Here is a 24,297-nt window from a genome sequence, read left to right as displayed (position 1 = left end):
ATGCATTGGGAAAGTAGAACCAAATTCTTAGAAAACATTGCACCGTGTAACAGCGCCTTAATAATGTATTGTACTTTTGACAATCACAAATTATTTATATTATTATCAAACAACATAATATTAATAATAACTAATTGAATTGATTGAACTGAAATTTAATAATTGAGCAATAACAGAGCTGAAATTGAATGAAAGAACAATGAAGGAAGTAAAATTGAGTATATGAAAAATTGAAACCCAAATCTGTTACTGCTTTTAAGCATTGAAATGCATCAGTTCTCAAAATTGCTGCATTTACCATATGGCCTGATACCTGGCAAAGCCCCCCCCCTCCCCCCCCCAAAAAAAAATCCCCCTCCCTAATAGCATTACATTACATTCCAATTAGGAACTCGGAAGGGAGAAAGAAGCTAGTAATCAATGAGGAATGTGCTCTCTATAAAAAAGAGTAATAATGTCCCTGGTGCTTGTTCCCTCAGCAGTGTTGAATGAATAAAGCCTGTCAGGAGCAATATTGGGCTGCATCCTCTCATTTGCAAGCTGCCGTGCTACTGCCTCATCCTCCAACTGGGCACCATGCTTTTCACAAAAGTTATGTAGCACAAAACAGGCATATACTATGTTTGGAACAAATGTCAACCCTAAGTCAATTCTTTTATTAAGAGTCTGCCATCTTGCTTTCAGACGCCCAAATGCACATTCTATGGGGTTTCTTGCACTTCTCAGCATGTTATTGAAAATGACTTCCTCATTGGTACGGGGACTAGCAAATTCTTTCATGCAGTATGGTAATAATGGGTATGCTGGGTCTCCAAGAAGTGTAACAGGAATTTTGTCATGGCCAGGAAGAAGCTCTTTGTATATCATGGGTAACTTTTCTTCTCGTAGCAACCTGTGAATTCGTGAATTCCCAAACACCCTACCATCGTGCACACTCCCTGGCCATTTCACTTCAACGTCAATAAACATTCCTCTCCAATCACAAACGGCTTGTGCATTAAAGGTGTATTTTTGTTTATAACTAAAATAATCATGGGGGTTTTCCGTTGGCTGCATAATAGCGATATGTGTTCCATCAACGCAACCGAACGCCTGTGGAAATCCGTATTTGTTTTCCATTCCTCTGAGAAGATGTGCCATTTCTCTGGTGTTAGCGGGGAGTTTGATGTAATTAGGTCCCATTACTTGAGTAATAGTCTCACATACCTTCCGAATAACCACGGAAACCGTGCTTACTGAAATGCCAAAAGTATTGGCTGTCATCAAGAGTGATCCTTGGTCTTTCAAGAAATATAACGTAACTGCAATTTGCTTTTCGACTGAAAGCACATCAAGGCCACGTGGGCTTCTGCCAGGTCGAAGATATGGAGCCAATTCGTCGGCCAGTGTCATAAAAACGCCACGATCCATTCGAAAATTCTTTTTCCACTCCGATTCTGGTAAAATTCCATTGAATAGATTGAGCCACCACTGCTCTGTTCGCCCAGGTTTTCGCCAAATTCTTCCTCGGCGGCAGGCTTGTCTCGGAGCGTTTCGAAGTCGGGCCACGGCAATATCATACTGGTTAGCGATTTGAAAGCCAACCATTTGAAGACGACGTTTTTCAAGAATCAAATATGTTAAAATCAATCCACACAACTGAAAAGCAGCGGCCAAAGATGAGAGAGTGACAAAAATTGCGTTTGCCGCCGAAATTTGTCTGCGATCCGCCATTTTGTCTGTTGACTAAACTTAGCGACCACCTCTTCAAATTAGCTCTTGGCCCTAGCGGGGAGGGTGCCCCTAGCTTGCATGTAGAACCGCGGTATCTTCAACCCTACTAGGTAGGGTGCCCCTATCCCCCCGAGGCACCCTCTTTCCATGTAAACGGGCCCTAAATGGCTACTTTGGCCCGTGAAAATTAAGCGCGCCAGACGAAAAACTCTAAATGGTATTTTGTCCAATTGCGCCTTTTTTGGATGAGCGAGCAAGAACTTCAATTTCGCAGTCATCTTTATGAACATAATTCGACATGTTTTATCCCAAAAATTGTTATTTGACATTGTGTATCACACATGTAAGCAATAATTTAAATCATATCTAAGCAATGGCCTTGGTTATAGATGGCTAAGTCCTGTAGAAATCTATGTGAGAAGACGACGTGACTCTAGTGACGGGCCATAAAGACTCATAAAGTCATGAACGGGAGTTTCACAATCCAAAATCGCCATAAATTTAACAAATAAAACCGAGAAACGTTCGCTACTTTCTTTTTGGCTATTTTCCCTACGTATCTTTGTCTAAGACAATGTAGAGGGAAAAGTTCAAATGTGGTCAGCCAGTGTTGTTAGATATGCCTTTGACACCGTTGATCATCAAATACTTTTAGAGAGGCTATCTGACGGGGTTGGCATACGTGGGACTGCTCTGAATTGGTTTAGATCGTTCTTGTCTGATAGAAGTCAGCGCGTTTCTGTACATAGGGTTCTTTCTCGTCCTTTTGACTTGAACTGCGGAGTACCTCAAGGCTCATGCTTAGGGCCCCTGTTATTCATAATATATGTGTCCAAGCTGTTTAAGATCGTGGAGGATTATCTACCTGATGCTCATTGTTTCGCGGATGATACACAGTTGTATCTGAGTTTCAAACCACTTGGTAACACTGCTCAAGCTGATGCTATACAAGCTATGGAAAAGTGCATTGACGCGGTGAGGAAATGGACGATTCAAGATCGGTTGATGATCAATGATGACAAAACCGAGTTTTTGTTGGTCGGCACACGACAGCAGCTTGATAAACTAGATTCGTGTTCCATTACCGTGGGCAATAATCGTATCTGTCCAAGCCCATGTGTCAAAAACCTTGGATCGTGGTTAGACAGCAACTTAAGCATGACTGATCATATTAACAAGGCTTGTAATGCGGCATTTTTACATTTGCATAATTTGAGACGTATTAAGAAATACCTATCGAGGGATTCTTTAATTACTTTAGTTCACGCTTTTATAACCAGTCGTATTGACTATTGTAATGGTTCATTGTTTGGCTTACCAAAGGCGCAGATCGCTAAATTACAGCGTATACAAAATGCAGCAGCAAGACTTATTCTTGACATCGGAAAGTTTTCTCACATTACACCGGCGCTTTACGAGCTGCACTGGCTGCCGGTTTCTTTGCGTATTGCTTATAAGATTTTACTTTTGACTTTTAAATGTATTTATGGCCTAGCGCCAACTTGTCTTAGCGATCTAATTAGTATAAAATCGAATTCATTATATAATCTTAGGTCTACTGGTAAGCCCTTATTGGACCATCCCAAGGGAAAGATGCTGTCAACATTGGGAGTTAGATCATTTTCAGTAGCAGCTCCGAAACTCTGGAATGGCCTACCTGTGGAGCTTCGTCAAGCAACATCACTTAACAGTTTTAAATCTCGACTTAAAACTTATCTTTTTAAGAAGTGTTTTTATAATTTATAACTTTATTTTATTTTCATGGTAATGTAATTTTTAATTTTCTCTAAAATATGTGCTATTGATCAGAATATGTAAATATGCGCTATATAAATTAGTAAATTATTATTATTAAATTATTATTATATGTTGTCGCGGTCAATTGCATGGCGTGACACCGTGACAAGGAGAACTATTTGCATATTCATGTTGTGTACTCAAACGTCACATAAACACTTGCGTTTCCTTTAAAGCAAACGTTCTATTAATCTTTGCAGTAAGGATTGGTTCCCCTTTTTTAAAGTAAAAAGAGAGAACTTCTAAAACCAAGGAAGAAGTAGCGATGCCTTTTCTCCATTTATTCGCCAATGGTGCTCAAGTTTTGAACGCAGGACTACCGTTCCACCTCGAGGGCCTACATTTTGCCAAAATCGTCTGCTTGGGCGGCTGATTTCCACAGGACTGTGTCATCTAGAACCAAGGCTAATACTGAGGTATTATTTGAAGTATTGCTTAAGTCTACAAGACACGACGTCTACGAATAATTTGTGTTATGAAACATGTCGAATTATGTTCATGAAGATGACTGCGAAATTGAAGTTCTTGCTCACTCGTCCCAAAAAGGCGCATTTGGGCAAAATACCCTTTAGAGTTTTTCGTCTAGCGCGCTTAATTTTCACGGGCCAAAGTAGCCATTTAGATATGGCATACCTATAGCATAGCTCTTCCTTCAAAACCTTTTATTTGATGAGAGAATCGTATACTAGAAGAGTTATGACCCTCTAAAATCGGTTCAAATTTTACATGTAAATTAAACTGCGATAGTTGTATTTTTCAAACGGCCAAGAGGTAGACAGAACATATTTAGTTCAAGATGACTTTTAGCTTAGAGGAAGGATCAGAGTGTAAAATACAAACTGTGTGAATATGAAATCCAGGCAAGTTCCCTTCTTTCTGTACTGGCCTGTTGTAAATGTGTAATTTTGCATAAATTCCATCGGCCATCTTGGTTGATTGAGCGGTATTTCAAACTTTCCTAGATTTCACAAAAATGTGAAGTCCTGGAGCTTTGAAAGTATATTTCTGAAAATACTTCACCAACAGGGTCTTTTTGACGCAATAAAATAAAATCCGAATTTTCCGACCTGTCGTCGGATTCTACATATTTACAGGCAGTGGCTCTTAACATCCTCCTCACACTCATCACTACTTTTAATCCCTATCACATTATCAATCGTTAAATGTTCGGATTTATTTTTCTCTTGAGGACACGGGTGTATTTTGTAATAACCTAGCCAGCTTTTTGCATAGGCCTTTAATTATTTGCATCTTTCTAACTATCAGTACTGATGTAAGTAATGGTAAGGGGACTGACTGGAATCAAATGTGGTCTGTATAATCACCCGTACGACTCGAAAAATCGGACAACGGTAATACAGGAGTCTGATGTTTTTAATTCAATAAATACAGTCGATCCCCTGGTTACGACAACCTTGTCATACTGTAAGCGACCGTATGACAAAATACTAAAACTTTCCAAGAAAAATCGGTATATTTGTTACCTCTTGTAAGAGACGGAAATTTCTCAATGAGAAGTATCGGATTTTCTCTCGAAATTGACTTTTTATATGAATGAGATATACAGAGCAAATGAAGGCAAAAATAGAGCAAAATTAAAATATGGCGGCTGAAGTAGGCCTTACACGGATATGAAATGCGATATAGGTTTTTTGAGCTCAACGAGCTTTCAATTCGACAAAACCGACATAAAACAATTTCCCCCTGATGGTTTCCAAAATGGCCGATCGCAAAGACTGAAAATTGAGAAATCTGAACATAATTTGTGTTCGCGTGTTAATTAGAATCAAAACTTGTCGATCCTTTTTTGTAAAAGTGCTTAAAGTATCCAGCTATTAAAGACAAGTTATGATTCCACTTAAGTGCGATTCGAATTTCTCGTTTTTGCAATCGCAATTTATTTATGCATGCTACCATGACCCAGTACTATCTCAGTTGCAGAAACAAAGCTTCAAAAATAATCAGGACTAAACTGAATTCCAATTTTCATAAAAACTGTGATGCTGTCAAATCGTCTACCATTTGAGCTGTTAACGAAAGTCAGTTGTCTACCCCAAAAACAAAAATCATTGTAAACAAAAACACCCTAAAAATTATCTTGATACGTACTTTTAAAATTTAAATAACTTTTTGTGGCATGGCCATATTGTTTTGATGCAAGAAATTTAGTTTATATTATTTCTGATGCCACCCTTAGTTCAAGTCGTATGGGGTGATCCAGAAGAAGAAGTATTTTTCTGCTCTTCTAATTAGCGGAGGCGGCGTGGACGAGTGGTTTAGGGTGCTGGATTTGAAATCTGGAGGTCCCTGGTTCAAATCCTCCGCCCTACCGCTCTCTGGATTTGTTCTCGGTAGCCCCGAGTTCAACTCCTCGGCCGCGTTGTGTAAATAGCCAACTTGTCAGCCTCCCACCAGTTGGGATTCTTAATAGTTTATGTTATATTTAAAACAGTTGTTTACTTATTTAAAGTGTCCCAAATTAGCACATTAGTGCTAAATACATCGACACTTAAATAAAGTTATTATTATTATTATTATTATTATTAATTTATTTTCCTGTTTTTTTAAATTTATTTATTTATTTTTTTACTTTATTTCTCCACATTTTTTTTTTCCAGTGAATGGTCAATGACAAAGTTAGGATAAAACTGCTATTGACCCTACCTAGTCGCCCTTTGTCTAAACTGGATCGGAGATCTTTTGACCGCAATTTTCACCACTGGCATTAAACTTAAAATTGGGAAATCGAATGTAACGGCTTTTCAAGGGGTTTTAACACTTTTTTCACTGGCCTTCACAAGTTTGTTCCCTCGATAAATATTTGTCATAATTTAAAGAAGAAGCCTAGAAAAATATGGCTAGGAATGCGCTGTTTCAAAGTTCAATACAAGGAAGTCTTGGAAATTATAACTAAATTTTGTGTTCAACGATTGATTTATTTCAAAGAGGCAAGCCATCTGTTAATAGGAAAGTGATTGTTTCAGCTGGTAACCAAGAGTGATACCTCACTGCCACATTTACATGTGCGTAAACGATAGTTAAGCAAAATTTCGATGCCAATATTTGTGCAGCAATGGACCAATTTCGATATATTAAAATTCAGCCTAAAACAATAGACCTCAGCACGAGGCTCTGGGGAATAACTACAGAGTTTGTGCGGTTTATTCCCCAGAGCCTCGTACAGAGGTCTATTGTGTTAGGCTGAATTTTAATACGTCGAAATTGGTCTATCATCGTATTAGCATTAAGGTTACTTCAAACCTTCGCGGGGCTATATTGGTCGATCTTTTTTATGGTCAAGAAAATTAATGTCCACGAAGCACAAGTTTGCATACTGTGAATTAACGCCAGGGGTTCTGTAAATTCATTGGCTCGCGGCTTTCAAGTTGACAAAATTCCTCTGTGAAGGCGTAATAGCGAAGCTTCAGCGCGCGAAGCGCGCCAGCGAAGCACCATGGGTAAGCAAAATTGGTAACCCATCAAGCCGAGAAAATTTGGTTATGACGTCAGCGTACGAGCGAGCGAGCGAACGAACGCCGTCCGTACAGACTCTGGGGGGAGGGGGAGGGGCGTCTCGCGGTAGCCCTCACGGGGAAGCTAGGAAATGCCATCTGTTCTGGGCGGGATTTTTCAGAAAAGTCAGGGAACAAAAAAAAAAACTTATTTCTATTTGTTATGTTAACAAACGATCGGAGGGGTTGATCTAACGTTTTCAAGATAGGGTTTAACTGAAGCAGAACGTGAAAGAGAACGGCAGAGAGCAAGGATTGACAGCTAAAGAAGTGGCGAAGAAAATCGCGAAAGAGCGGGCCAGGGCTAGAAAGGAGGCGAGGTAGTACTGAACAGTGCTGTGAATTAGATCGAGTTAGGGCTAGAGAAAGGATATGAAATAATACCGAACAATGCCGTGAGGCAGAGCGAACGACGGCTATAGAAAAGAGCTGGAATACCCGAAAAACTTACTCAGAAGACTACACAACTTCGCGCGTCGAGATGTGCAGCCGTGTAAGAAGTCACATGATTTCATCAGATGATCAACAAGAGAAATCAAACGTGTTTCTTGTGTTTAGAGGAAAAAACACAGCGGGAAAAGAGTAGTTGATTCGTTGATCTATCGAAAAGATTAGTTCAGTTCAGTCTTCGCAACTTTTGCTGGAAGTTTCTGCCTATAGGATTCAAACTGAAGTGAACTGCCAAATTGTGGTAAGCGACTGTTTTACATAGAAACTTTCGCGTTTTCCATAAAAATTATGTAGTTGCTTCGGCGAGATAAGCTTAGAAGTTAAGCTTATATTTTCAATAGGAGTTTTAAAGTCTCCCTGATTATCTGATTTGGAACCATACTGGGAGAAGTTTGATAAATTTCAAACAATAAGACTAGAGTCGTTGTTGAATATAAAGTTGCATACTGTAAACAAACAAGCTTAGTTTTCTGTTGTTTTTCGCCGTATACCGATAACCTCACGTCTAAAAGTAATAGAACTTTATTTGTAAATACTGCCAGCCGAGTTTTGAAGTTTTCTTTGTTTTAGTAAGGACAGCCGCTTTGTAGACTGCTATAATTTCTTCTTCTGTTTACCTTGGGAAGAAGGAAAACCATCGATTTGCTTGACAGCTTTTGACGCTCGTATGTTGTCATGCATACTGCGTTTACAAATTATGGAGACTTCCTCGTTTTGTTTGGTTAATTTATTGGGTTTAGTGAAATGTTTGGCTGAATTTCTTTTAAGGTTATTGGTAAAAGCCTGGTTAAGCCACGGCCGAAAAAAGGACTGCGAAGCCATCGGCGAAAATAATATTCAAATTACGCTTTGGCGCGAATAATTATTAAACTTGAACACCGCAAGTCTTTGAGATTTTGGACGTTTTCTGGCTTCTAAATGCATTTGTTGGCTTTAACTGGAATGATAATAAATCTTAAACGAATTTTCTGTAACATTTCTGGTATCCTTCGTTTGATTCAGGTGTAGTGATACCCATATTGTGTTTATGTAGTTTTCCTCGGTTTTGTTGTTATTGTTGAAATGTCGAGTGGATGATTAGTATTACACTAGGCTTGCTGGTGCAGCAAGTATGGAATATAATTTTCCGAAATAGTAAATCCATACACTCTTCTAAAACGTGGTAAATTGCTAACAGCACCTCCATATTCCCCTTTTGCACATGAACATGAACTATTTTTTCTACATCAATCAGTGACCCTACATGCAGAGAAAGCTCTACACGGAGACGATTCCAATGGTGCCACTGCATTTGGGGATACATGGTCCCTATTTTTCAATTTTTTGGGGGCTTTTCGTGTTCAACTTTGGTGCATGTAGGATATATTTTTTATCCATTTAGCTGTAATTTTACTGATTTCTTAATTAAACATATCTTGGATTTGGTTGACCAAATGCACATATGCATCAAAACCTCCGAGTGTGTTCAATTGTCTACATGTAGTGAAGACAAAATATGTGTAGATGGTATAACTTACTTATAGCTTACTGATTAATTTTTGACATAATTTAATTACAAAATTATATATTTGATGGAGTCACCCAGTAGTTAACAGTCCCTGTAGTCCACAATCTTCGTGGAGAAAAAAAAACACATCAATTATTGAAGTTGAATTATAAAATTATTAATGGTAGCCCACATGTAAGTATTCATCCACAAAGTGTTATTTTTACCATTAATGCCAGGGGAAGTTTTTCATTGTGAATGTTGCAATGTTGCAGTGGATCTCATTATATTCCTGTATGCTGTTCTTAATACTGTACAGCTGTCATACCTTTAACCGTATCTTTTTACAGTCACTTTTGGGAAGTGTCTTAAGGCTATGTAGAATTCCAGTATTTTTTAAAAGGTAGACAGTATTAATAGCATATTTTATGAAAAAAATGAACTATTGATGGATGTATAGCATGAAGGCAAATAGCAATGCACAATTATGTTACAAAATACATGTACAAATTCATGCCACCAGTGAGTCAATTGTAAACATTGTAATATTTAGATTTAGCCAAGCCTAAAAGTGGAGCTCCTGGGCCAGGTTGCTCAAAGCCCGAGTAAGCTAACCCAGGATTTTGATGTGAGTTTTGTAACTTTGAGGGATTTTTTCTGTTTATAATGTCTGGCCTTCTGTTTTGAGTTTCAATAATCTCAAACTACATAAAACAAGCAGTGAAAAACATTAGTATACCTTCTGAACCTGGCCCTGATAAAGACGTTAACCTAGCTTGAGCCCACGATCCAATAGAAAACCAGTACTTTGTCAGCGGTCAACTTTTTAAAAAACTGGTGACCTTGATGAGCTCTTAACCTGAGCCCGTGATATGGTCACATAATACTGGTCAGCAGATACCTTGTTTTGACAGCTGTCAATTGACCATGACATGGATGTTCAATATCATACATATATGATTAAACTATGGCCGCCATGTTCCGCGGCGTCGGCTTTGTTAGGCGCACCTGCCATGATCCACACTGCTAGACATGTTGACCATGAAAAAATAGTTCTATGGTTTTCTATTTGTATGCGTGCATGTGGTTCTGTTTCTATAGTTATGGGACTCCGCTTGGTGGCGGCCCCTGGGAGCTCTGCTATAAAGGTGGCTGTGTCATATACTGTTTCACATAAAATGGAAAGAAGCAATAAGTTCATGGTTTAAGGTTACTGTATACCTTGAGAGGTGTTTCGCATCCAAGAGAAGTAATGCTCCCCTTTCACACTGTACTGTAGCTACCTAAACCCCTATATCAAATTAAAGCTTATAGAGTTGGTTATCAAATGAGACCAAGAATTTTGAAATAAAATGAATTATCCAGTTATCCAGGCCCCCTAAGGGGAGTGTCCAAATCACCTTTAGAAAGCTACAGGTCAATGCAATTTTTTTGCCAATTTAATATGTTACTCAGATTCTAGACCCAAAGTGCTTAAACATTACGATATGTCTGCATTTTGCCATATTCAATTTCAGTGAACATAAAAGCTACAGAACAATTTTGAAATAGGAAACAGAGTGCAATGTCAAAGTGGAAAATGCACTTTTCAACTGGAAACTGAGAATGTTTTGTCGCTCTGAGAACTGTTCCCAGTCTTGGCCAATAAGGGAGCATGAAATCACATTCATTCATAAACGAGAAACAGTTCTCAGTATCCACCAATGAGAACGGGTGAATTTTTCATCGAAAACAAAATGTCTGGTAAGCATCTGTCATGAATCACCGATAAGTAATTATTCTCGAACGTTTGTTTGTCATCATCTATTAACCACACATGAATGAGTTTACACAATGGTCTTTTATCAATAATAGTCGAGTTGAATCTTTGCGAATTTCGACTATCTACAAGAATGGTGTTTACGTGGCTCTTTAACTAAGCTTATCAACAACAACAACAAAAAAAATGTACTGGGGATATTAAACTGAAAACTTTCTAGTTCAGCCGCACAAGTCCACATAATTGCGTTGCGGACAATACAACGTGAAATTCTGCTTTTCCATTTTTCTTTTCTAACAAGCATATCAAGGAAGGTGGCAACTTACCAGCAGTGTGTCGATCCGTCGTCCAAATGCAAATTTCATTAACTTTTTCCTGGGTCCATAAATCTAGAAAGCGAGTAATCGTTTTCCCTGAAATTCGCGCCAAAATTTTCCCACGCTTGTTTAGCCAATGTTTCATTACGATCTCTTTGAGTATTTCCTCGGCAGCTTGGAGGATACCTTGTCACTTCTGATAATTTACCGTTTGGTGAATCATTTTGATCCGTTCTTCGGCGCAACTCCAAGCTCCTTTCTCTGAAATCTACCCTTAGCGCGCGCCAACCGGCCACGCCGGACGATATTTCCGATTTATGGCTACTTTATCAGAGCATATCATACATTGAAAGGTCACCGGCGGGCGATTTAGGTCAAGATATTTTTAGAATTGAGAACTGTTCTCGTTTTCTACCAATCGACATGGTTTATATTGCTTGTATATTCGCTTGAAACAGCTTTATAAACTGATTATTTTCCTGGACGGATGATCAGTAATTCTTCGGACTACAGAACAAATAAATATTCTGCTGAAATCTAACGCTTAGAGAGCAATAGTTCGTGTTTTCTCAAAACCACAAATGACGAAACGCGACTAGGGCTTTCGAGGTGTCATGCTACGAGATCACGAGTGTTGCGTGTTGTTTTGACGTCATGTCACTCATCTCCGTTCATTACATTTATGGAAGGCTGTAACCTGAAAATCTGTTGTCTTTGTTTTTCTCTCTCGGTGGCCTTCCATAAAATAATATATTTACGGCAAACCGAATAATAAAATTTCGCATCGTAGCGGGAATTATCCGCCTAACGTATTTTATCGCGCTCTGCAAGGGTGGCTGAGCATTGAATTTTCGCTGAACGATTTCCTGTGCTGCATAGCTTTCTGTTCAAACATTCCCAGAATTGTTCTCGCTTTTAGCCAATTGGCGTTTTGTTTATCCGAGAACTGTTCGCAAATTCAGCCACTTAGCGTCAGAAAACCGTGACATAATTTGCGTGTCACCCCCGAGAAGTATTTTCCGATCGTAGAAAAGGGACTTATTGTTAAATTGTGAGAACTGTTCTCAGTTTTAGCCAATAGGCTGATGTCAGTGTACCTCTGGATTAAAGAAAAGGAGTAATTTAGTTACTTGTGACCAATGGTAAAATCCGATACTCGCCGAGACCCCTGTTTGAAAATCCGAGACCGAGACCGAGACCAAAACACGCGAGACTTCGACACCGAAATAAATGCAATATAAACGAGACTTCGAGACTCTTCGCAAAGGCTGTCGAGATTTCGAGATCGGATGAAAAGTTTGCGAGACCCAAGATTTTGGAAGTACCATTCCTCACCCCTTTTAATGGATTATGGGGACAACGAGTGAAATGACCTTGGCCGACAATTTCTTGCCTGTGAAAAGGCTTTGAATTCTGGTTGTTTTTCGTAATTCTTTCGCGCTCTCCACTGGGATTACTCAGCATTGAATTGTCGCTGAACGATTTTCGCGCCGCAGAGCTTTCTTGTTTTAACATTCCTGTAACTGTTCTCGCTTTCAGCCAACTCGCGTTTTCTTTGGCCGAGAACTGTTCGCAAATTCCGCCACTTGGCGTCAGAACAGACGACGGTATAATTTTGACAGGTTCCGGCTCAATTGCCTTTGTTTATTCTTTGTCTTGACTAATCGGCACCCTTGTTATAAAAGCTAAAGCAGCACTACAATCGTCACAATGTACTAAAAGTTTCTCAAATGAGACATTTGGTAGTGTTTTGTCCTTCCTGTACCCTTTTCCCTTCATATGACCAGATGTGATACAATGTGATGATACAACTGGTTATTTTGCTTACAAAACGACGTAACATAAGGAAATTGTGTTCAAAATGCGAAATGGCTAGCAGAGGAACACTACCGTGAGAAACCGTGCAATACATCAATGCTGACTCAATTCAGGCAAAAATAAATTCAATTTTTTGGAGTATGTTTTTACTCATTACACCTTGGAGAAGGAGTTCGAGTTATGGTGAGTAAAATCATAGAGAATATGACCTGAAGGAAGAAGAGACCACTTCGAGTTAGCGGAAGGTTCGAGTTATCGCGGGTTCATTCTAGGGATGACTCAGCATTGAAGTGTCGCTGAACTATTTTTTCGTGCCGCAGAACTTTTTTGTTGTAACATTCCCATAACTGTTCTCGGTTTTAGCCAATCGGCGATTTGTTTGTCCGAGAACTGTTCTCGAATTCAGCCACTAGCTTTCCGCGCCTTGAAATGAATGTGCCTTTGTGTACTCAGTCTCGCCAGAGAGCCTCCCTCGGCGGTGTATATTGGCTAAATCATGGAAATCGTGCAAGTTCAGCAAATTTGAAAACGGCCTTTATTGAAATACTGAAGCGGCCGATTTCCTTGTCAGGGTTGCTTCATCTCACACTCACTCAAACAATGGACTTAGTGATCACGAGTGGGCTCAAACGTGTTACTAAATAAAAATTTTCATCCTCTTGTCACCTCATGTCAGTTTCCCAGTGTCCCTGTAAATAGAAATCATGCTCTTACTCCACTGGAAGACTCCACAAAATTTGGCAGGGATGAAAAGGGCATTCAATGCAGTCAACAATTTGAATGTGAGAGCTCCCTTATCTCTAATATCCGAGAAGTGTTGTCGGTCCTGGCCAATCAGTATCTTATTATAAGAAATATTCTCACGGAAAGCAAAACTGAACAGCATTACAAGCGGCACAGTTAAAATGAACTTTGTCGAAAGACACATTAGGTCTTGTTTTGCTCTTTCTGTTCGCCTTTCCCTTCATATACGCCTTTAATGTGCGGTCGGGCAAAATTCCGCAAAATTGTAGAGTATTTGCCAGCGTATAAGCCATTAACGCACACAAAAAATAGTTCCAGTCCAACTGTCTACCAGTTGCCATCATTGAGCAGCCTGTAGGCAATGTGCCATTTGTAGTCATCGATGTCATGCTATAGAGGAAGACAAAGTAGATACAATAAATGACTTTACACAGAATTACGAAATTGGCCTCATTTGCGGAGAGAACTATATTTGCATCACAGTTAAGGGTTAAGGATCGCCGAGTAATTGGTCCCTCACAAAATGACTGGATCTGTCTCGATATATAGCTGCAAATTCGGCTTGTCGAGAAAAAACGATTGGCACGAAACAATTGCCTGAATAACTTGTTCGTGTTTTGGTGACTTTACAGTGATTACAATTAAAAAAAAACTACGTTGATGAAGTACAGCATTTCGGTTGAGACACACCTGTTGGAATGCGATTTCCTTTCTTTCTGTAATGCACTCCGCGATGTAAGAAAGAAAAGTGACTGTGTCAACTAACGCATGTCAGAGTCTAACTACATCCATGGTATTTTTCGGTTTAAGTATTAAGAAAACGAATCACATTCTAAAGGATTACCTTCAATACGTAGACTCCACAGCTGACATCATCGTTTTGTAAGAGGTGAGGACTGGCCAAGTCAGTCCAGTAACATCCCTCAAGCTGGCTCCTTTTAGTTAGGAAGACCCTTGCAAGGAAATTGTGAATTGATATATGCTTATGTCATGCTTCTCATCTCTTTTAGAGGTCGAAATAACGGATTGTAATAAATTGTCCCTTTGGATTTTCGAGACGAGTCGAGCGCAAATACATTTATCAAGATATCGCTTAACGTTTAACGTGAGGGAATAACAAGTGCTCTTATCTTTATTGTGGTCTAGGCATTTCGACGACGCTGTTATGATTCAGGTCATCGTAGCTCATATATTTGTTGGTCTATTTTGAAATTGTGTCTGTTAGGGATCAAACAAGGTTTGATTCACACCCAATGCCATAGCCTCCGTCGGGAGTTTAATCCCCGTCTTTTTCAGATGGAAGGCCCTGGTTATACGATAAATTGTTAATGTCCATGGTTCTTTTGTAAAACTGAAAATGATGAGCGAGTTCGAGAAAACCCAATGAGCTTCAGCTTGTCTAAGGTGTTTAATATCGGTGGCGGTTATGTTTAGGTTAAGTATCTGAGCCCGTAGTTCCCCATAAGTATACTTACGCCCAATGTCCAGTGATATCACTGGGCAGCCTGACAGGGGAACACAAATTCCTTGTATGCCGAAATGTCAAGTTGTAACCAAATGCAATAAGCAGACATTGGAAAAAAGTACACAGATTGATTACAATTTCTTCTTTGTCACATGACGGATAGTTAAGCTTGAACATAAAAGGACACAGTAGTCTTACTGTATTATGACCAACATTTAGACGCCCTTAAAATTTCCCTCTATTTCCATTTCAAATTTTAAGGGAACCCTTGCGTAGTTGTGAGCCTTATGTATACCAATTTTCAAAAAAAATTAATTCTGCACGTTCAAAGTGGTATGAATGTAATGTGTATGTCAGTTACTTACCCTTTTGCGCCAGGGCTTCCCTTGCTTAGTTCTTTCAAAGAAAAAACTATTCGTAGTGATAACGAACTTGCCGCCCTGCAACGGTTAAAGAGAGCTCTTAAACTACTTTTAATTAAAATTGCTGCTCGTGATGTGACGCAACATTGACCGTAACCGTCATCTGATACTTACGTTTTTGTTGGCCCGTTTTTCTAATACTGCCATATACGCATTGATTACCCGTTATATTAAAGGAGACTATTAGAAACTCGCAAAGATTAAAAAAACGCGTAAATTTGTTCTGCATTTGTTTCTATAAAGCGAAACCGAAAATCAAGAGAGTGCTGGAATCTTGCTACTTTCGCAGTTAGTGGATGCGTAGTTAACTGAGTGTGCATTAGCCGTTTCTTATCAGTAGAATCCTACTTACTGAACCATTTAGCCATCCAGGTTGTCGATGGCTCAAATAGAGACACCATTAAAGATTCGTGGATGTCCGGCATTCCTAATTGCAGTGTTTTGATATCCTTCCAATTCAAGTAACACCAGTTTTGAAAGTGCAGTAAGGGGTGGAAGTGTCATTCCACATGGCTTGAGCCTGACGAAAACGAATTTTTGCGAAATTGTAAAAGGGTGAAATTGTGGTAATACGTTTAATACAGACGAAGTTATCAAAAAAGCAAATCAAACTGACTACAGTAATAGAGTTGAATTCCTTTTCGTTTAGTTCTCTTTGGGCAGCCAATCCTTGGTAACTCCCGGCTACCACATTTTTAGGCTTTTTATGTCAGCTATCAAATGATGGTAATTACCTGAGAAATCTTCAGTCTTTTTACTAGTGCTTCTTTGCACTGAGGGAATGCTTCTTGGACTTCCTGTATTCTGGGGAATGTTAGCCAGTTTGTACCAGCTTCTTCGGCTTCTAGGTCTGTGATAAACACCTTTTCGGTGTCCACAGTCTCCACTGTTGCCTGAGCGGGCCAACCGAACACACCATTTTTTCCATGAATTTGTTCCAAAAACGTTATCGAAAAAATGCCATCTTCCGCCTTCAGCACTCTCCCCAAAAAGAAACAATCGCAGTTACTGTATGCGACAGCGACAAACATGCCACTGGATACCTGCAAAGGAAAACAGCTTATCAGTAGTAAATTATTTTCTAGTACATGTAAACCATTTGTGAAATCAACATAATTCATTCCTTTCTACGTAGCCGTTCATCGGTTTACCTCTCGGCTTTTCGTAGGTTCCTGTTCTTCTTTTCTTTCTGAAACGTCCAATTCTTGGAGTCCTCTTGTCTCTGCCGCTCGTGGTGGCGTCATATTATTGGTGTCTTTATGGGGCATCTGCTGAAAGAATCAGACATAAGTTAAATTGACAGCAATATTCAAATAGATGATGCAAGGGTGATTACTCACCGATTCCGGCTCTTCGGGTGACTCAGCTTTCATTTTCTTCAGGGGTGTGGAGGTACTCTTAAAAGCAATGACAACAATATTACGAGGTGGTCAAAGACAATTGCGCTACGGCTACATGGGCTCACTAGTGACAGTGTCATGGTTTATGATACTATATATTTGTCTGCCACTCCCAATCTCAGTGCTAGAGAGCTTAGGTGGTCGGTTCGTTAGAATGTCCGAGTTGGGACCGGGAGGTGCCATGGACTAGCCTTTGCTGTACAAAAGAAAAAACACTAGGATAACAAAGTTAAAGAACCTGGGATGAAAGCTAGTGGAGCCTACTACGTTAACGGTCGTACATCCTGCCAACGCATAGTAGAGACACTCGCAGTTGGTTATTACATCCAAAATTTCAAATCGGTTCCTAATGTTCATCTATATAGATCACTCAGCCCTCGACCAAATATTTCCCCTAGCCATGATACCTTTACTAGTCAGTATTTACGGATTTCTTTGACTTTCTTATCTGAAAATGAGGCAGATTAGATTTTCTTCAAAAGTGACACAGACCCTTTCTTCACAGGAATTTATGAAAGGGACCCTTATTTGGTACAAACGTGCGTCGCTATGAACGGCGAAAATGAAAAGCAGGTTACTACATGGCAAGCACTCAATTACGTAGCAAATCTTTTATTCACAAGTGGTATTAGCTGCTCCTCGATTCCTCGACATTTACCTAGTAAAGGAGAGTAAATCAACCCTTACAGATTGCGTAACACTTCTTGTGGGGCATTACTTGCTCCGTTTAACTTCGGTTGTCACGTGAGTTACGTAGATATAATGGTAGCGATGTATAAAGGCAACACGTACTACAAAAGACATCGGTATGGCGTCTAATGGGGCTCCCACTGTTGATTCCGGTGACGAGGAGAGAACAACGCTCGAAGAGTGCTGGTCGTCGAGCAAGAGCTTTTTGCCTGGCGATAAGGCTATCTGCAGCGAGTAAGGGAAACTAACATTTTATAGGCATCTCAGTCTTTGCCAAAGGAGCAGGACAGATTGTAGATAAAATCAAATATGGATGAGCTTACTTCAGTTGACTTTCTTGTCATTTTCCCTGTTGTCTGGGTGGTTTTTCGTTCGCTCTTGGTTTGACCCTAAGAACCAAGACAATTGATTTAATTAATATTTCCACCCGCCATAAACTAAGCCTTGAGAAGATACCATTCGGCAAACTAGCTGTGGATATACCGAGTTAGTACAAAATGCAATGTTTCATTAATTTAGGTACACAAATATTGCGATGCGTAATCTGCTGTTACTATTCCTGATTGACCTATTTATTGTTGATCCAGAGAGACGAATCTTCTACTAATCAAATAAGGCACCAAGCATAGACCATTGAGAGCAAAGTGTTACCTCAACCCGCACTCTCAAGTTTTCAGTCTTCGTAGTGTTTCCATTGCTCGGTATTTCCTGTAATCGATTCATACAATTATATCGGTCAGCGAAAACCTGAATATTAGTTAGGAGGGGTGGTACCTCTAACAGAGGCTGTTTCGGGGATGTCAGTAGATACTTTGCTCTGCGAATTGGCGGAAACGCCAGGTTTTGGGATTTTTATCCCAGGATTTGCCAGAAACTTGGGTGGGACACTCACAGAAAAAAAAAAAAAAAAAAGCATTGGCACCTACCAACTCATCATTCACTTCGAGAAGCAGTGTTTGATCCAGGTTGGCTTTTGTGGACGGCAGTTCATCTTGCAATCTACTGATTACGTAAAGATATCAAAGGCAGAATAGTCTAAACGGTTATTGTCTTTCTCTCGAGAAAATCAATAGTTACAATCTAACACCAAGAGCATGAAGGATTCGGCCTTCACAAAAAATAAGTCACTTACATTCAAGTTCCGATGAATGTTGCTGTTGCTTGCCTTCCATCTTTTGAGGATATCCTTCTCTTGAGTGGGTTCCTCCGCATCTCCTAAATCCCCTTGCAACTCGTAAAGTTTTTCCCTCATTGACAAAACAGTAGTGACAAAATCTGGAGTGTCGTACTTTTTTCAAGGTGGAAAAATAGCCCGGTTTTCATTACGTGGGGCTATCGGCAAGAACTTAGCCACTATATCTGTAGTTTCAGACGAGCTTGGATTTTGCATTTCTTGCGGTTTGCTGCTCTCAAATGCCGCTAGTCCGGTTGTCTGAAGTTTATGATTATATATGCTGAGACAAACAAAGGAACTGATCTCCACTACAGAAGTGAATTGCACCGCTGGAAACAGGACGATATGTGAAACACGTAAAGGGAGAAAACTGTTTTGGAACAAACTAATTTCAACGGTTTATTTGATCGTGGTAAATTTCGTGGATAACGGTTCACCTAGTTTTAGCTGCACATGACCTGTGTCAAGCTTCAACTGGTGCTCTCTGAAAATTTCTTGATTCTTCAGCTGCAAAAACTGCTATATTTTCAAAACAAAGCACGCTACCGAGCTGAAAACACACTAGCGGACACATTTCTAAAACTTCTTTTTCGTGATGGGGATATAAATACAAAAGTCTGTTTACATCTGAATTTCAGTTTTTCATGACGGGACGTGAAAACCGAGAATACTTTAAAGTGGTTGAAAAGTCGAGCGGAGTTTCTGCAAAATGTTTGTAAAAGCCAGCATCTCTTAGAAACGCCAGTCTCTCCACTTAACTTGCTTACTAGCCTGAATAAAACGAACAGTGGCAAATCGTATTACGAAATATGATTTTCTATAGAAACGCAAATGGTCGACTCGGAATTACATCCTGCTTTCATGCTATATTGCGTGCACAATTTTGTGGAAGTTTGCCTGACCTCACATGTTAAAGGCGTATATGAAGGGAAAGGCGCACAGAAAGAGCAAAACAAGACCTAATGTGTCATTCGACAAAGTTCATTTTAATTGTGCCGCTTGTAATGCTGTTTTCGCTTTCCATGAGAATATTTCTTGATTGGCCAAGACCGAGAACACTTCTCGGATATTAGAGATAAGGAGGGTCTCACATTCAAATGCAGTTGTTGACTGCATTGAATGTCCTTTTCATCTCTGCCAAATTTTGTGGAGCCTTCCAGTGGAGTAAGAGCATAATTTATGTTTACAGGGACACTGGGAAACTGAAATAAGGTGACAAGAAGACGAAAATGTTTATTTAGTAACCGATTTGAGCCCATTCGTGATCACTAAGTCCATTGTTTGAGTGAGTGTGAGATGAAGCAACCCTGACAAGGAAATCGGCCACTTCAGTGTTTCAAATTTGCTGAACGCAATACAATTGATGGGACCTTACACGATTTCCGTGATTTAGCCAATATACACCGCCGAGGGAGGCTCTCTGGCTAGACTGAGTGCACAAAGCCACATTCATTTCAAGGGGTGGGAAGCTAGTGGCTGAATTCGAGAACAGTTTTCGGACAAACAAATCGCCTATTGGCTGAAACCGAGAACAGTTATGGGAATGTTGAAACAAAAAAGTTCTGCGGCACGAAAAAATCGTTCAGCGACAATTCAATGCTGAGTCATCCTTAGAATGCGCGAAAGAAACCTGCGATAACTCGAACCTTCCGCTAACTCGAAGTGGTCTATTCTTCCTTCAGGTTATATTCTCTATGATTTTACTCACCATAACTCGAACTCCTTCTCCAAGGTGTAATGAGTAAAAACATACTCCAAAAAATTGAATTTATTTTTGTCTGAATCGAGTCAGCATTGATGTATTGCACGGTTTCTCACGGTAGTGTTCCTCTGCTAGCCATTTCGCATTTTGAACACAATTTCCTTATGTTACGTCGTTCTGAAAGCAAAATAACCAGTTGTATCATCACATTGTATTATCTCCGGTCATTTGTTCCCATCTCTCGCAAACTCGAACTCCCGCTAATTCGAACCCTTTCTGGTTTCACTTGAAGGTTCGAATTAGCCGGAGTCAACTGTAATAAGAGCCAGCCAGAATTCAAAGCCTTTTCAGAGGCAAGAGTTCATTTTCCCGAGCGTTGTCCTCATCATTTATTAAACTTGATATAATAGAACAGGTAGAGAGCAATGAAAACTAAATTACTCGGTTTCCAGAATGCAGAGGTACACTTACACTCCCATCTATTGGCTAAGACTGAGAACAGTTCTCACATTAACAATAAGTCTTTTTGACTCGCAAATTCTTCACTCGTAAATATTTACATGCCGTTTCCACGCGTGCACAATTTTGTGGAGTTTTTCCCAACCAGTTAAGGCGTATATGAAGGGAAAAGGGTACAGGAAGGACAAAACACCACCAAATGTCTCATTTGAGAAACTTTTAGTACATTGTGACGCTTTTAGTACTGTTTTAGCTTTCACAACAAGGGTGCCGATTAGCCAAGACCAAGAATAAACAAAGGCAATTGAGCCGGAACCTGTCAAAATTATACCATCGTCTGTTCTGACGCCAAGTGGCGGAATTCGCGAACAGTTCTCGGCCAAAGAAAACGCCAGTTGGCTGAAAGCAAGAAAAGTTACAGGAATGTTAAAACAAGAAAGCTCTGCGGCGCGAAAATCATTCAGCAACAATTCAATGCTGAGTAATACCAGTGGAGAGCGCGAAAGAATTACGAAAAACAACCAGAATTCAAAGCCTTTTCACAGGCAAGAAATTGTCGGCCAAGTTCATTTCACTCGTTGTCCCCATAATCCATTAAAAGGGGTGGCGAATGGTACTTCCAAAATCTTAGGTCTCGCAAACTTTTCATCCGATCTCGAAATCTCGACAACCTTTGCGAAGAGTCTCGAAGTCTCGTTTATATTGCATTTATTTCGGTGTCGAAGTCTTGCGTGTTTTGGTCTCGGTCTCGGTCTCGGATTTTCAAACAGGGGTCTCAGCGAGTATCGGATTTTACCATTCGTCACAAGTAACTAAATTACTCCTTTTCTTTAATCCAGAGGTACACTGACATCAGCCTATTGGCTAAAACTGAGAACAGTTCTCACAATTTAACAATAAGTCCCTTTTCTACGATCGGAAAATACTTCTCGGGGGTGACACGCAAATTATGTCACGGTTTTCTGACGCTAAGTGGCTGAATTTGCGAACAGTTCTCGGATAAACAAAACGCCAATTGGCTAAAAGCGAGAACAATTCTGGGAATGTTTGAACAGAAAGCTATGCAGCACAGGAAATCGTTCAGCGAAAATTCAATGCTCAGCCACCCTTGCAGAGCGCGATAAAATACGTTAGGCGGATAATTCCCGCTACGATGCGAAATTTTATTATTCGGTTTGCCGTAAATATATTATTTTATGGAAGGCCACCGAGAGAGAAAAACAAAGACAACAGATTTTCAGGTTACAGCCTTCCATAAATGTAATGAACGGAGATGAGTGACATGACGTCAAAACAACACGCAACACTCGTGATCTCGTAGCATGACACCTCGAAAGCCCTAGTCGCGTTTCGTCATTTGTGGTTTTGAGAAAACACGAACTATTGCTCTCTAAGCGTTAGATTTCAGCAGAATATTTATTTGTTCTGTAGTCCGAAGAATTACTGATCATCCGTCCAGGAAAATAATCAGTTTATAAAGCTGTTTCAAGCGAATATACAAGCAATATAAACCATGTCGATTGGTAGAAAACGAGAACAGTTCTCAATTCTAAAAATATCTTGACCTAAATCGCCCGCCGGTGACCTTTCAATGTATGATATGCTCTGATAAAGTAGCCATAAATCGGAAATATCGTCCGGCGTGGCCGGTTGGCGCGCGCTAAGGGTAGATTTCAGAGAAAGGAGCTTGGAGTTGCGCCGAAGAACGGATCAAAATGATTCACCAAACGGTAAATTATCAGAAGTGACAAGGTATCCTCCAAGCTGCCGAGGAAATACTCAAAGAGATCGTAATGAAACATTGGCTAAACAAGCGTGGGAAAATTTTGGCGCGAATTTCAGGGAAAACGATTACTCGCTTTCTAGATTTATGGACCCAGGAAAAAGTTAATGAAATTTGCATTTGAACGACGGATCGACACACTGCTGGTAAGTTGCTTGTTATGCTTGTTAGAAAAGAAAAATGGAAAAGCAGAATTTCACGTTGTATTGTTCGCAACGCAATTATGTGGACTTGTGCGGCTGAACTAGAACGTTTTCAGTTTAATATCCCCAGTACATTTTTTTGTTGTTGTTGTTGATAAGCTTAGTTAAAGAGCCACGTAAACACCATTCTTGTAGATAGTCGAAATTCGCAAAGATTCAACTCGACTATTATTGATAAAAGACCATTGTGTAAACTCATTCATGTGTGGTTAATAGATGATGACAAACAAACGTTCGAGAATAATTACTTATCGGTGATTCATGACAGATGCTTACCAGACATTTTGTTTTCGATGAAAAATTCACCCGTTCTCATTGGTGGATACTGAGAACTGTTTCTCGTTTATGAATGAATGTGATTTCATGCTCCCTTATTGGTCAAGACTGGGAACAGTTCTCAGAGCGACAAAACATTCTCAGTGTCCAGTTGAAAAGTGCATTTTCCACTTTGACATTGCACTCTGTTAGGATTAAAAAAATATATGAAGTGATTGAAAAAAAATCACTCTTGGGAAAAAAAAAATTCAAAATAAAATATCCCCTGACATGTTTTTGTTGTTTACATGTCAAATTAGCTACCTCGCTTAGATGCAGGCACATGGTAACCCTAAAGACACAGCATTTACGACAGAGTGATTCTAAACTATATTCTCATTCTAGATCTAGACTACACAATTATATCATGGTCACTGAAGACTGCATAACCTTCATGATCTAAAGGCAAGGACAAGATCAGATCTACTGACTTTTTCAAAAAGAGGAAGCTTGGGATTGCATAACCCCAGATATGCATGTTTGCCAAGATGACTTGACATCCCAATTTGTTTATATTTTGTTTTTTGTTTTTTTTTAACCAGCACATTCAATGCAGACTGAGGACAACAAAAGAAAAGCCACTAACTGGAATGCAAACAGTTTTAAGACCTAAATGGAAGATCAAGATGTCTATAATTATTTGGACCAGGACAATAAACAAACTGAGAAGAACGTTGAAGCCATTAGATGGAATGCAAACAATTCATAGACACTGCAAAAGTGTTACTCTTTTCTTTTCAGTCCAGACTGAAGTGTCATCATGTTCAAGATCATATATTTCATGAAAAGGTTGCAAGGATCATATTTGAAATAATTTTCCTAATAGGCCTATTGCAATAGTGGATGACATCACCCCAGCAAAGACAGGAAGATCTTCCAGTGTCATTTGTTGATTGCAATTATACAAAGTAAGTAAGAGAGATACCAAGTAAGAGAGACATGCTAATTAAACTTTGACAATCCTACCTGCAAGACAACTCAGAAGACTTGCATGAACTCTTCAGATCACATGAAATACATCAAATGAATGGTTCTTGATCCTTCTCAAACAGTACTCAACAATCAATGACACAAGATGCAACTATGGT

General features: G+C 39.6%; 3 protein-coding genes and 1 long non-coding RNA gene across 4 annotated transcripts in view; 2 read left to right on the top strand and 2 right to left on the bottom strand.

The window, feature by feature from the left end:
- The window catches only part of LOC145470029 (uncharacterized), a 399,370-nt gene that overhangs the window by 134,345 nt on the left and 240,728 nt on the right, over positions 1 to 24,297 (bottom strand). The gene's annotated exons all lie outside the window — the stretch shown is intronic.
- The window catches only part of LOC145470032 (uncharacterized), a 168,685-nt gene that overhangs the window by 125,296 nt on the left and 19,092 nt on the right, over positions 1 to 24,297 (top strand). The gene's annotated exons all lie outside the window — the stretch shown is intronic.
- LOC145469164 (uncharacterized) lies at positions 6,885 to 24,242 on the top strand. The gene is made up of 2 exons (XR_014042286.1): positions 6,885 to 7,713; positions 23,752 to 24,242. It is a non-coding gene; the product is annotated as an uncharacterized LOC145469164 (long non-coding RNA).
- On the bottom strand, positions 10,512 to 18,585 carry LOC145469162 (uncharacterized). The gene is made up of 6 exons (XM_081452864.1): positions 18,500 to 18,585; positions 18,225 to 18,281; positions 17,897 to 17,962; positions 16,824 to 16,880; positions 16,635 to 16,754; positions 10,512 to 16,526 (listed from the first exon to the last, which is right to left on the bottom strand). The coding sequence occupies exons 3-6, from the start codon at positions 17,915 to 17,917 to the stop codon at positions 16,200 to 16,202; spliced, it is 525 nt and encodes a 174-aa protein (XP_081308990.1). The 5' UTR covers positions 17,918 to 17,962; positions 18,225 to 18,281; positions 18,500 to 18,585; the 3' UTR covers positions 10,512 to 16,199.

This window comes from Orbicella franksi, chromosome 15 (genome assembly GCF_964199315.1).
Source record: "Orbicella franksi chromosome 15, jaOrbFran1.1, whole genome shotgun sequence".
NCBI classification, from domain to species: domain Eukaryota; kingdom Metazoa; phylum Cnidaria; class Anthozoa; order Scleractinia; family Merulinidae; genus Orbicella; species Orbicella franksi.
This window is presented reverse-complemented; position numbering and strand designations above follow the sequence as displayed.